At 42.2% G+C, this 14,680-nt stretch overlaps 1 protein-coding gene across 8 annotated transcripts in view; it reads right to left on the bottom strand.

The window, feature by feature from the left end:
- Positions 1-14,680, bottom strand: part of Tnrc6b (trinucleotide repeat containing adaptor 6B) — a 233,866-nt gene that overhangs the window by 22,352 nt on the left and 196,834 nt on the right. For 6 of the 8 annotated variants that reach the window (XM_059248166.1, XM_059248169.1, XM_059248162.1 and 3 more), the window contains 3 exons: positions 13,371-13,507; positions 12,283-12,453; positions 7,812-7,937 (listed from right to left, as the gene is read on the bottom strand). In XM_059248166.1, coding sequence (XP_059104149.1) covers positions 7,812-7,937; positions 12,283-12,453; positions 13,371-13,507 — 434 coding nt within the window. The remainder of the gene's footprint in view (positions 1-7,811; positions 7,938-12,282; positions 12,454-13,370; positions 13,508-14,680) is intronic. The other 2 variants (XM_059248171.1, XM_059248167.1) reach the window with 1 other exon arrangement.

Consider the following 14,680-nt stretch of genomic DNA (forward strand, 5'->3'; position numbering starts at 1 on the left):
CAACTAAACTAGCCAATAAAAACCTCAATGTTTTGTTTGAGACATTTGAGTTAATCTATCCCAAAGACTTAGAAATGTACTTCAGAAATATCCATTCTTATGTCACAGGATGGTGCTTCAGGAGACAAGACCAGAATTCCCCAGTCCTTCACCTTCAAGCTAACACACCTGTTTCTTTCACCTCTGTTTCTCAATGCAGAACCAACAACAGAAAGTAATTTTCTAGGTATAGTCTCGAGTAGGTGCAGCCAACCCTAAGCACTTTGCTTAAAGTCAGACATTTTCTTTTTTCTTTCTTTCTTTTTTTTTTTTTTGAGACAGGGTTTCTCTGTGTAGTGTTGGTGCCTGTCCTGGAACTCGCTTTGTAGACCAGGCTGGCCTTGAACTCACAGAGATCCGCCTACCTCTGCCTCCCAAGTGCTGGTATTAAAGGTGCGCCACCACCGCCCAGCCAGACATTTTCTAACAGAGCCTCGGGTCTGTTTCTCTAGTGATCACATCTTAACTCTCTATTCAACCAAGAGCTCAGTACCAATCAGAACCAGCAGTATTTTACATGTTTTGCTTCCCTGAGTTCTCTTTACGACTGCAGTGATGAAGAACGAACCCAAGGCCTGGATCAGTGACAGGCAAGCGCTCTATTACTGAGCCACAACCCTAGTTCCACCCACAATGTAATACTGAACCCATGCAAATGGGTCTCTAATTTTATTTATTACATTTATCTTCATGCAGATACTCTATAAATGCTTATTAAATGAACACACTGTCATTATTATTCGAACTTAAGAATCATTTACCAAGTTATTTTCAAATAATTTTTGTCTACTTATTGCCACTTTGCTGGCCCATGGGACCATGGATGGAAATGCAGAACTTGCTAGGTAGCTCGGAGGATAATCTAGGAGGATGCAACTAAAACTTTGGCCCAGCCTGAAACTCATCAGCCAAACAAATGTCTTAACATTTAACTTTCTTTCCATAAATTCATTCTCTGCTCTAAGATTTAATTTGTTATAAGCCCCTGATTTTTAGTTGTCGTCCTACTCTGCCTTGGTAGTAAGGATGAAACACTCTATCACTGAACTCCAACTTCTCCTCCTCCTCATTCTTCCTTTTTTTTTTTTTTTTTTTTTTTTTTTTCTCTTGTTTTTAAAGCAAGGTCTCACTGTATAGTCCTGACTGGCCTGGAACGCTTTGTAGACCAGGATGGGCTGTGGTGATATATTGCATTAACATTCAAACAACAACGGCTTTTTTTTGTTTTTAAATAAAGAAGGCTCTTTGGGCTGAGCCTGGTAGTGAGGCCTTTAATTCTAACACGTGGGAGACTACTTTATATGTATGTGTGTGCACCTAAACACTTGTATGTGCACCATGTGCATGCAGGAGCCCAAGGAGGTTTGAAGAAGGTGGCAGATCCTATGACCACCATGAGTGCAGTGCTGCTGAGCAATCTTTCCAGCCCCACCCCCACCCCATCTTACTTAAGACAAAGCAATAGAAGCATTCCTTGGTCACCAGTAGGTGCTACACACTAATATAAGAAAGAACTAAGTCATGGCTGAGTGGTCTACAAAGGAGTTCCAGGATGGCCTGAGCTACACAGAGAAACCCTGTCTCAAAAAAAAGAGGGGGGGGGGAGGGGAATTAAGTCACACACAGAAACAAATTCTAAAGGCCCTTCTCATGTCTGCCTTAGTCTGTGCTCTAATCTCTGCATCTCTCTTCATTTCACCTCCCATCTGTACCCCATTCACTGCTTTCCCATCGGGTATTCTGATCTTACCTTTCTTTAGCACCTTGATCGAAGTCAAAGGGCTCAATGCCCTATTAATTTTTTTGTTTTGTTTTGAGACAGGATTTCTCCTCACAGCCCTGGCTGTCCTGGAACTAACCATGTAGATCAGGCTGGAGATCCGCCTGTCTCTGCCTCCTGAGTGATGGGATTAAAGGCATGTGCTACCACATCTGGCAGTCCTCTATTAATTTCAAGTCACCACCTCTGAACATCCTCAAGAATGAACGACTATTTTTTAAAAAAACACTTTGTAGTCTAGAAATATCTGGTCAAGTTCAGACTTGCTATATTTTTGGCCCATCAACTCATTTTTTTCCATGATCTCAGTCCTATCTGTTTACCCAACCAACTCTACTGTGAGGTTGGTTGCTTCCTCTCCATCCTCTAAGAGACACTGGTGATGCTGAGCGTTACCAACCAACTTAAAAAGTTATTTGATCTCTCTTTGAACTGCTGAATTCATAGCACAGTATGAGCATACCACACCTGTGAGATTTGGCTCCCATCCCAGTATATGACAAGTATGTGGAACACACCTTCTACAATTTTCCTATATACTACATACAGTATATACTCTTTCATTTTCCCCAAGAGAGGGTTTGTGTAGCCCTGGCTATCCTGGAATTCAATCTGCAGACCAGGCTGGCCTCAGTGCTGGGATTAAAGCATGTGCCACCACCATCTGGCTTTGTATATTCTTTCCTATACACTATATGGTTTCACTGTCCAAAATAAGAAAAGGCAAAATTAATAACACAGTAAAGATGGCCAGATAGAGAAAAGCATACCAACATAAGACATTCTTATGTCTACATTGCACCACTGCACATGCTCCTTAAATTGAAAGTTTTACTTTAAGAGTTATACTTAGGGTGGTGGTGGTGCACACCTTTAATCCTAGCACTCAGGAGGCAGAGGCAGGCAGATTTCTCTGAGTTCAAGGACAGCCTGGTCTACAGAGTGAGTTCCAGGACAGCCAGGGTTGTTATAGAGAAACTCTGTCTGGAAAAGCCAAAAAAAAAAAAAAAAGTTATACTCTTTCTATTTACCCTTGCCTCTGCAGACACTGCAGATATACAGTGTCTCCTTCCATGAATTACAAAAGGACCAGAAAGCATCACCACTATGCTCTTAGCAAATAGCTGTTCAAACCTAGAATACAGAATAATTAAAGTACAGGTTTGCTTATTCCCATTGAGGGGAGTTAATTATGCTGGCTTAAAAGCCTCGTCTCCAGCTGAGCTGGAGAAAGTGAAGACCTTGCTGCAATCAATATGGCTTTAACAAAACATTGCAGGTGCAAAATGGCGGAAATGTAAAGGCACAACAAAAGCCACCAGAATTACTTTCTGAATACCCCAATGATGGAGGGAAAGGCAACTGTAGAAACAAAGGCTGTAACAATCAATCCTTCCTTCCTTCCTTCCTTCCTTCCTTCCTTCCTTCCTTCCTTCCTTCCTTCCTTCTTTCCTCCTCCCTTCCTCCCTTCCTCCCTTCCTCCCTCCCTCCCTTCCTTCCTTCCTTCCTGTGCTGGGAAGAGAACCTAGGGCCTCACATACTCTGCGTGAACTTTCTACCACTGAACAACATTTCCAGCCTTGTAAGTGTTAAATGTTAAGTCTCAGTGTCTATGTTTAATTAAAAACAAAACCAAAAAATCCACCCACGTACAAACAAACAAACAAACAAACAAACAACCTCAAAAACTACATTCTGAAGCCGAGCTGTGGTGGATCTCTGTGAGTTTGAGGCCAACCTGGTCTACAGAGCGAGATCCAGGACAGGCACCAACACTACACAGAGAAACCCTGTCTCGAAAAAGCAAACAACAACAACAACAACAAAAAAAAACCAACTGCATTCTGGACAACTAAGTTTAGAAATAATGTAGACCCATGCCTGTGATCCTAGCACTAGGGAGGGTAAGGCAGGAGGATCACGAGTTCAAGACCAGGCTGCACTACATAGAAAGTAACTAATATGGATGAAGGTTTTTTGTATAATTTTTTTCTGCAGATTACTTATAATAGTAAAAAATCAGAAACAAATCAGTATTCAATAAAAGGGGAAGAGTGTTAAGTAAATTAAGGTAAATGTATCTAATGAAACATTCATTAATAGTGATTAACATTGCCAAGGTGTGGTGGCACATGCCTTTAATTCCAGCACTAGGGAGGCAGAGGCAGGAGGATCTCTATGATTTTAAAGCCAGCCAGGGTTATAGTGAGACCCTGTCTCAAAAAACCAAAACCAAAACCAAAACCAAACCCTAAAATAAAAGAACAACAACAACAACAACAAAACAAAAAACAAAAACAAAGAATGAGCTGGGCATGGTGGTGCATGTCTTTAATTCCAGCACTCTTTAATCCCAGCACTTGGGAGACAGAGGCAGGCGGATCTCTGTGAGTTTGCCAGGGCTGTAACACAGAGAAATCCTGTCTCGAAAAACCAACCAACCAACCAACCAACCAACCAACCAACCAACCAACTAACCGAACAAAAAACAAAGAATGATCAATATGGGCTGAGGTATAGCTCAGTTGTATGTTATTTACTCAGCATGCCTTGGGTTCCATCCCAAGAACAGAAAGAGAGAGAGTGAGTGGGGAACCAACATGAAGATTATTTGGCAACAGGAGAAAACACTAAGACATCATGTGTAGAGAGCCGTGCACGGCCGTGCCCCAAAGATGGCGCAGCGTCTGGCTTCTGCCTTCCCGATGGCAGGTGCTTCTTATTTGGCTAAGGCTAGGATCTGGCTTGCTTCTGCACACCTGGACCTAATCTGGCTTGCTTGCATATGTCTGACCCTAGCGGCATTGTTCACGTGGCACCACAGGGTTGATTTGCCCAGTGGCTATAAAGGGCGTGGGCTGACTTTCCCAGTGAGTGATTGTGAGAGTGACTGGGAGAGAGACTGTGAGAGTGAGAGAGGAGAGTGAGAGAGTGAGAGTGAGAGAGAGAGAGAGAGAAGAAGAAAAAGACTATCCCCGGGGTCAGAAGATTGTTCAAGGTTCCTGAATAAACTGCTTAGAGAAGAGTCTGGCATCGCGTCATCCTTGCTGGTCGAGGCGGACGCGACAATCATGTTAACTACGGCAGGTTATAGCAGCAACCTGCAGTACGTGAGTACATATATGAATAGCATGCCTATTCATGCACAAAGTCAATGGGCTACAACACAACTGTTGCAATCCCTGCTACTGTGAAGCTTGACTCAAGAAGCAGAGGTAAAAAGACAAGGACAGAGGAAACCTCTGGAGGGTAAGGTAACAAGAGTAGTCGGGAGGTACTGTAAAGGTTCAGAGCTGAGCTTGAGAAAGCATCTTGGATAAGGTGCTTTCAAGTAGAGAGGCAAGGAAGTGAAGACTGAGCTGACTGGCGACCTGAGACAAGAGTGTTCTAAAAGGGTGACTGGTGTTTTGGGGTCACTTGGCTGGAGAGACATGAGTAAACAATAGGTATAGGTTGGGTGAGGTCACCAAGAACCTTAAAGATGGCAGTAAATACTGCGTTCTAGGTGAGTGAGCAAGCCAGGAGAGGATCTGCAGTCAAGGGACAGCATGATGTACCCTATGTTGTACATCAGGACCACACAGAGCTTTCTGTAATGCTGAAACAGACACAAGCTGGGTGCAGCTACTTAAACTTAATGATGATGAAGTAATAGTCACATTTCAAGTACTCCCCTGCTAATAACTACCGGAGTGGACAATGTGGCTGTAGAAGTGGACTAGTGTGACTCTGACTATAGACAGCAACAACTGAATGAAGCAGAATGGGACAGACAGGCAAGAAGGCCCTAGACTATCTATGATGGCATCCTGCTAGGGACTGCATTAGTAGAGATGATAAACAGTCAGAGCCTGGATCAAGGTGGTTGTTTCTTTGTAAACATTTTGTGTGTGTGCTTGTGCGTGTGCACATGCAGATGTGTGGCTCTGTGTTTTCATGAAGGTCAAAGAGGGCACTGGGATTCTTGTAGCTAGAGTTGTAGGACACCCAACTCCTTATGTAGTGCTAGCATCTGAACCTTGATCCTCAATGATATGCAAGAAGCCATCTCTAGATCAAAGTTTTTGGTTTGTTTGTTTTATTTGAAACTGGGCTTCTCTGTGTAGCCCTGGCGTGTCCTGAAACTTTCTCTGTAGACCAGGATGTCCTCAAACTCAAAGATCACTTGCCTCTGCTGCCCAAGTGCTGAGATTAAAGGTGTGCACCACCACCGCACAGCTTGGGTCAAGGTTTAAAGGGAGAATTTACCGAATGAAATGTGGACTGTGATGTGGGAAAGGATCATAGTTTAGCTTGTGGATCTTTGACGTAAGCAACTTCAGAATAGGAGCACACCTAGCTGGAAGAGGGGATTTTTTTTTTTTTTTAAACACTACTTTGGGCATATCTAGCAGTTTGTGGAGCTGAAAAAAAAATGCTGACTGCAGGCACAATTTTGGAACTCAGTATTAATGAGTAGAATAGATGAAGTCACCTAATGGTGGTTGTATGCTATGAGAAGCTTGAGAAACGAGCACCAGGACAGTATGATGATGCAGTGTTGGGAGGCGGGAGGGGACAGAGAACTATAGTTAAGGTGCTTGAGAGCAAGTGAGCTCTGTTTCAGGAGGAGGAAGGGATGGGCCATACCGAGATGGGTGGGTCTGGCCCCCACTGTCACTTTGCTTGTGCCCGCTCTGCTCCCCGCAGCTCCAGTAACTCCACCAAGCAAACACAGCCTGTTGTCTTTACTGCCATCATCTCCCAGACCACGCACTTCCCTATCATCACTGGAAAACCTTAATGTTCCAGTGTCTACAACAGCCACCACACAAAAACTACCCAGCCAAGTAGAGGAGGGAAGACAGGACAGGCAGACACGGACACATACACCTGGGGTTTGGTTCCCAGCACAAAGGTGGTGCTAACTGTCTGTAACTCAAGATCCAGAGGATCTAATGACCTCTTCTGGCCTCCATGGACACTGCATGCGCACACTCGCAAAAACCTGTGTATTTTGTTATTATATTAACTTACATATAGTGTATACATATTAAAAGAAAAAACAAGAAAACTACCTAGGTTTGAGCAGGCCCCAAATCCCAAGAATCCTATCTTAATAGAGTGAATGAGGGAGACCTTTAAGTAGCAGCCCAGGTCATGGTTATAAACCAGTTGACAAAGATTGGCCTACAGGGCAAGATCCAAACTCCTGAGCAATGCATAGTTTTGCCACAGTCTGCCCCAATTCCTTGTCTAATTTCTTTCCATCCCACTGAGGAATGCATGCACCTCTATCAACCTGTTCACACTAATCATTCACACAAACTCCCTTTCCTCAACACATTAACTGCCAGCTATTACTGCACTGGCACAAGGCTTCCGTGGCTTGGAAGGTTTTGTTAATGTGGCTATACCTAAAATTTTGAATTTATTCTTCAAGGTTCAGTTTAAATGTCACTGCTAGTGATGCTAGTAACATTTAATCAGGTGAAGCATCACCCTGGTCCCCAAACTTTGCTGACCATCTATGACATTTATCATACTAACTGCTGACTCTGCACAGTCCCATCAGAATGGCCTCTTCACCAGCTCTAGGCTCTCTGAGTAGGAAGTCAGTATTTTAGCACACAGCTCCTTAGAGTTCTATAGAAAAATGAAAAATCTCATGATTCTGTTTATCTTCAGGCAAATCCCCAAGGGCAATCTGTTTCTGAACACTGTCACCTTAGAATTTATAAACTGTTTTCAATTAGGAACAAGAAGACAAAAACCAAACCAAACCAATACAGTATTAGGCGATTAGTAGTTACAAAGTATCTACTTTGAATGTGTGATGCAATTTAAAAAGGGGGCTGACATTCTGTTCTAACAGTCTTGTACTTGGCGTCTGGATTTGCCCAATGTCCAGCTGTAACCATTCCTTCTTTCGTGGGCACCAACCAGGCAGGAACAACGGGCCCCAACCTGAATGCTCTCTAACTCTCAAAGGTAGGAACACAGAACTTCTTACCTGGGGGGAGATAAACTGGGGAGGCACTTGCGCCCGGAGACCAGGAGAAGGACTCAGTGGCTGCACTGGAGTGTGCAGGCCTCTCGATTGTGCTGTGCTGTTTCCAAACAAACCATGACTGCCGCCCTGCAGGGGGAACAGTATCCATCAGGACTTTTTGTCAATTCAAGAAAACAGTCAAGCAGCAGTTCTAGTTCTAGTTTCTATTCCTAAGAAGAATCAAGATCCCTAGTCCATGGAATGACAGCATTCATTTTAGAACTTAGGGGCTCTTCATGTTGGGATGTTGGTGGACAGTTACTCAAACTGAGTCACGGGCATATCATTCGCCACAGGTGATCAGATAAATTCTACAAACTGAAAGGGTTAAATTTAGTCACATTTAGAAGTAGCACTACATTCTTTGTGGCTGAAAGGAATAGGCTGTGCAAAACTTCAAGACTGCCTTTTTGAGACAGGGTCTCACTCTGTAGTCAGCCTAGGCTCAAAGTTGAGGTGAGCATCCTAGGTGTTGGGATTACAGGTATGTGCCACCACAAAAATCTGGGTTTATCAAATTTAATTCTCAAACTTTAAAATCTGAGATCCATCTTAAAAGGCACCTGGGTAAAAATATACACTATAATCAAACTATCAGTTGTAAAGTAGCACTCTGGTATCACTTCCTTCAATCAGTTGGCTTAACCAATCACAGCCATCACAGGGACCCCACTCTAGCTCTGAATACACTTCCATGTCCTCAATCTGTTGGCTTTCTTTGCTACATGCTAAATGCTCATCAATCTTACATTAAGATTAAGAAGAAAAAGATATATTAAATATCATTCTAGGTCATGGAAATAAACATTACTCACCTGTAACTTCTCATTCAAAAAGATAAATATCAGCCTAGTTTTTTTTTTTTTTTTTTTTTTAAAAGAAGCACAGTTCCATGATCCCCAATGAACTACTTCACTGAGCTCCTCTCTAATCCTCCAACCAGAACAGGGGGAGCTGGGCTCCTGGGGCCCTGACTTTCTCATTTGTTTCTAGCTAAGGAAAGTTCTTAGGAAAGAAACTGCATTTGAGGACTTGCCACTGTTTCCTCCGTCTGAGGATTGTCCCCCGACCCCAACAGTGTTTCACTAAGTAGCTCAGGCTGGCCTTGAAATGCTTTTGTCTCCAAAGTGCTACGATTGAGGCATGCACTATCCATCACACCTGGCCTCCTGAGATTCTCTACACCATGTACTCTTGGCCTGTTCAAGGCCTGAGTTAAAGGGCCCATTAAGGGTATCTTCCCCAAGGCCTCCTTCCTCATTACATGAACAAAGTAACTGAATTTCCCTCTGTGCTAAGAAAACACTGGAACTCTCCAATGATGTTCACTAAAACCACAATACTGTCATTTTCTATTTTTTTTTTTTTTTCTGTACCAGTTTAATCCTTCCTTTTGGTATTCTCAGAACTTCATAAAGCCTTGGTCAACAGGATGCACACATCATTTGCCAATGTCCATGACCCACCAATCATTCATTTGAAAACACCCCACTGAACATCTTAGAAAAGACAGCTAATAACACATTTGTAAACTGAGGCCGCTACTTTCAGTTTAACACAGGGTAAGACAATCGTAAAGAATTTAAATAGCATCATTAAGTTCCAGAACACTAAAGATACTGTGATGGCTTTAATGAGTCAAAATTAGATTAAGAGACTGCTACAGGCAAATAAATGAACTTAAAAAGCACTAAAACTAAAAATGATTACAAACATAAAGTAGAAATGGCATTTAAAATCTGTATATATCATAAAAGGTCAAAGATCTACCACAAATTTTATTAAACAATTAAAAATTTAGTTAAACAAGGGCTGTTTAACTCACATCATTGCACCCAGCTTAGAGTAATTTTATTTTTGTTTTGTTTTGTTTTTGGCTTTTTGAGACAGGGTTTCTTCATGTAGCCCTGGCTGTCCTGGAACTCATTCTGTACACTAGGCTGGCCTCAAAGTCATAAGTCCGCTTGCCTCTGCCTCTCAAATGCTGGGATTAAAGGGGAGAGTCACCATGCTAGAGTCGTTTTAAATTTCAGTCTTTCCTTTTAGAAGATTCTCAGCTTCCTGCCAAAATTGAAGGGTGTCTGAAGCCACACACAACATTCTGATGTTTTTGAAGTGGGTACAAGCAAGCCAATAGTAGTCTATAAACATGCTTTCCTGCTATCTTTTTTAAAAATCTTTCAATTTATTTTATTTATTATGTATACAGTGTTCTGCCTGCATGTTTGCTTGCAGGCCAGAGAGGGCACAAGATCTCAATATAGATGGTGGTGGCCACCATGTGGTTGCTGGGAATTGTACTCATGACCTCTTAACCTCTATACCATCTCTCCAGCCCTCCTGCTATCTTAATATGGCACTTTAGCTCATTTTTTTGGCTCAGATTTGCTGATTTTCAGGGATTTGCTAAGGACAAACAAATGTGTGGCCTTCAAAAACATTACATCTAGGAATTAAGAAGACAGTTATTCAAAGGCTGTACACATGCAATGGTGGTTTACCTGACTATTGTTCAAGCTTTTCTGGTATATGTGGAAGTTCTAAGATGACCTATGTATTTGTCCTCCTAATTATTGAGGTTATTTGCCTCAACCCAGGGTTTAATTCAGAAAGGTATATAAATTTAAAATAAATCTAGCAAACTGAATAGAAATGTTCTGTGATTTAGGCAAATATTATTATTTATTATTATTAGAGACAGAATCTTACACTGTAGCCCAAGCTGGCTTCAAACTCCTGCCTCCTGGTCCTCCTGCCTTGGCCTCCCAAGTACTGGGATTAAAAATGTGCTACCATGACTGGCTGAAGTAAATTTAGTAAATTCCATATGATAGCAGTTTGAAATAGAACTACATTTGGATAGGACATAGGCACCAACCTGATAGACTGATGGACTTTGCAGTAATCCACTCAAGATGAGGAATTACCTTTTTTAAAAGTTCAAAGCCAAGCTGGTGGCTGTTCTATTGAACTTGACTTTACCTACTAATAGAATTAGGTATGTATGCGAGACTGGAACCACACTGTATTTTATATTTTCTACTATCTAAATGTAAAATAAGTATCCTCAAAATACTGTTTTTCTCTGTTCATATAAGCAATATATAGCCATCCCCCTTAGGAAAGTATAAAACAGACAGATAAAACACTGAAACTAGAGGAAGAAAACAGAAAAACAGTCTATGATTCCTTCCAATCCAGAGATAACTAATCTGAATATGTGGACACAGCACAGTCTACTTTATATCTGCACATGACAGGCTGTGCACAACCTGACTATGGTATGAGGTCCTGTTTTACCTTAGCCTTTAGTGTTCATGTAAAAGTCATGACACGAAAGAATGGACTGAACCACACATTGTATAATTCATGTCCTTGTGCTCATCTTGAGGTGAAAGGCACAGTGGCAAGTGTGGAGTCATAGAACTACAGCTAGGGAAACACTACTTTTAGGGATTCTTGCTGTAACAGCATGGGGAGCCCCAGATTCCTGGTTTTCTCCATAAACCTACCACAGACCCTGGCAGCCTTGCTGAATCCCCTCAGGCCTATGAGAGTGAGTACACATCATCACCTGATGGGCCCTGCCTGTTCTGATGCTACTGTGTGGCCCTTGCTTGGAGAACTAATTTTGACAACTGCCAATGCTTGAGCAATAGCCACTCTTCAACGCTTCACTATTAAGGTTCTCCTTCTCCATATAAGTACTGTGGTTTAAATTCTAAAGACAATAGATAGCCAAATCCCCAGTTCCAAAAAGCTAGATTTTTTAAGATCCTGTAACCCTCACATATTTAATCTTACTAGTTTTGCTACTAATTTTTGGTTAGCAGATATACTAAAGAGACCCCAGGAATCCTACTTATTCTATATTCTAATGGCTTTTAAAATATTTATTTTTATTTCAGGTATGTGAGTATTTTGCCTGCATGTAAGTCATCTGTGCATCCTGTGTATGCCTGGTGACAGCAGAAGCTAGAAGAGGGTGTCTGATCCCCGGGGACAGGAGTCATAGGAGGCTGTGAGCCGCCATGTGGGTGCTGGGAACAAAACCCAGGTCCTCTACAAGAACAGCAAGTGCTCTTAACTGATGTGCCACCTCTCCAGCCAAATATATAATCTAATATTAAAAAGTGACATATGTATCACTAGATTATATCAGGTACCTAGAGAATCTCATTCACAGTTTCCTAAATCAGTTATAACCAAAAATGAAAAGATAAAAAAAAAGATTTAAAGTAAAATCCATGTTGAGAAACATGAAGAGAGATGGGTTCTATGGGCTGAAAGATGTAAAACCTACGTTTAGTATCATTCTGTGCATTCAGTAATCAACAAGTTTCCCAAGACAGACAAATGATGCAATAAACTGAAGACCAGGGCCACGGTGAGGCCACAGCCAAGCAATTACAAATCTGAGAGGCCTCCTTACTTGTCTAGCAGCGAAGTTTTGGGGGTTGAGCCCTGTGCCGATTGCTCCAAGGCTGACGTTGGGTAGTGTGGAACCAGAGGGAGACAGCTTGTAGCTGGGAGAAGGGGAGAAGGGAGAGCAGGGAGCCTCATCCCCAAGGCACCCATCTTGATTGGAGAAAGGCAAAGTCAGCTGAAAGGTAGTAGGAGTTAGCCAATCACAATGAGTGTTGGTTAGTGAAGCAACAGAATGCAAGAAGGGAAAGAGAGACACACTAGGAATAAACAAAGTAAGAGTGGATTAGCAATAACCCAGGATGAAATTTGCCCAACAGACATCATCTGTCATCTTCCTCTGCAGAGACTTCCTCTTAAGTTAGTAACCCAGTTGGTCCACTGTACCAGGACAAGGGTTGCCAGACACTGTTTTTACAAGTCTAATACTGATTATTCTGGTGGTATGGCTCCTGAAGCAGAAGCCAGGCAATCCTCCTGTGAATATGGTGTCACCTAGACAGTCAACAATGCTATGGGCCCAGATCTCCATGTTTTGGTTTTAAATGTCTTATGGGGACCAGGAGCACTATAAAACAATATTCTGAATCAAGGAATAATAATTTCAGTAGAAATGCTAAAAATCAGAACAAGTGAGTAAAACTTACTTGCTTCAATCAGGAGTGAGAATTTGAAGAATATACCATTTACCTAAATATAAGCCACTAGGGAAGTAGGAAAGACGGAGTTCCCGCCCCAACTCCAAGCTCACAGGAGACCCGTGTTTGCACAAAGCCCAGATTTTGCCTGTAGCTGGCACAGCAGCAGGAACAAGAGTGCAGAGTAAGCTTATCTCTAAGTGCCCATGACCTCCTTCAAACCTTCATGAATATCTCAACACTCAGAGCTTCATCACAAACAGTAAGGACAGATGGCTCTTGTTCCTGCCCAATCATCTGTCGACACCATCTATTTTCATGTCTCCACATTAATGCAGGTGATATTCATGTTCTACCTGTTGAGTTCAGTAAGTTTATGCTTTCTCTAGAATTAGCTATCAGAAAACAAATAAGAACACAGTGATTCTCATCCACTTAAACAAAGCATGCAACTCACCTTCTCAAAGTAAGGCCCACTGTCTGCGGTTCCCAAGTCTTTGGAATTAGGTGGACGGAAACCAGGTCGATCCTTCCTCATGATATCATTAAAATCCCCGAGATTCATTGTTCGCTTGTCCACATCAAATTTCTTATCTGAAAGAACATAAATAAAAACTTCAAGATTTAATATTGCTCTCAAGAGCCACATGAAACCTGGTCCACGTACTCTCTGGGGTCCTGGCAACAAATCCTCTCTACTCTTTGGAATGAGACCAGCAGAGTTCTCACTGGTTCAGGGCTTGTTCTGTCCCTGGTGTACATATGGGCCCGCTTTTAGAAATTAAATATATACCTGCTACAGCTTGTCTACCATGGAAGACTGAAGGAGAGCCTTGAGGCAAAAACTGACTAAACAGTATTTAGATCACAATTGATATGTTGGATGAATACATCTTACTCATGAAGTCAAATGTTCTCAGTGAGAGAAGTTGCCTGTTTTCCTTATTAGCACCTGCTAGATACATGGTTGGAGTTTTAAAGTAGTTATGGGAATAGAAAGACCATAGAGGCACACCTGTTCCCCTAAAATCCAAAGCTTAAGAATTCAACAGTCCATCCTGCCAAGGGTGCCTGCTCAGTCAGGTCTGCATGTGCAATGGCTGTCTCCTCTCTTTCTGAGCCCAGCAAATCTTTGCTTGATAGCAACAATGGGTCACAGCTCAAACACTGTTTACCACTGCTATCCAGGACTGTTTTCTCTTACACTCAGTTTGATTCTTTTTGTGTTCCCTGGGGTGAGCAAGAGCATTACTGAGAAAATCCCCACAGATGAAGGCTGTCCCTATCTGCTTTAGTCACAGTGGAGCAGTATGTCAATGATGAACCATCCTGGGGTACAGTCAACTTAAGGGTCTAGTCTAGCAGTACCACAGACACATTAAAATAATCTGAATTTAGCTTTTAGTACTTAAAAAAAAAACAAAAACAAAAACAAAAAAACCACCTGAGCCAGGCAGTGATAGCCCACACACCTTTAATCCCAGCATTCAGGAGGCAAAGGCAGGTGGATATCCGTGAGTTCGAGGCCAGCCTGGTCTACAGAGTGAGATCCAGGACAGCTATGGATACACAGAGAAACCCTGTCTCAGAAAAAAAAAACAAACAAATAAACAAAACCAAAGACAGAGGGAAAAAGAAATCTGGATGCTGATAAGGCATGGTCCAGTCAAGCTTGTATTTTTCATGCAACAACCGCCTCAGGTAGAGCAAGGCTGGCTCCTGAGGTAGACACGCCTTTTTCACAGTTAACCAGGTCACCCAGAACAC

Source organism: Peromyscus eremicus, chromosome 20 (genome assembly GCF_949786415.1).
Source record: "Peromyscus eremicus chromosome 20, PerEre_H2_v1, whole genome shotgun sequence".
NCBI classification, from domain to species: domain Eukaryota; kingdom Metazoa; phylum Chordata; class Mammalia; order Rodentia; family Cricetidae; genus Peromyscus; species Peromyscus eremicus.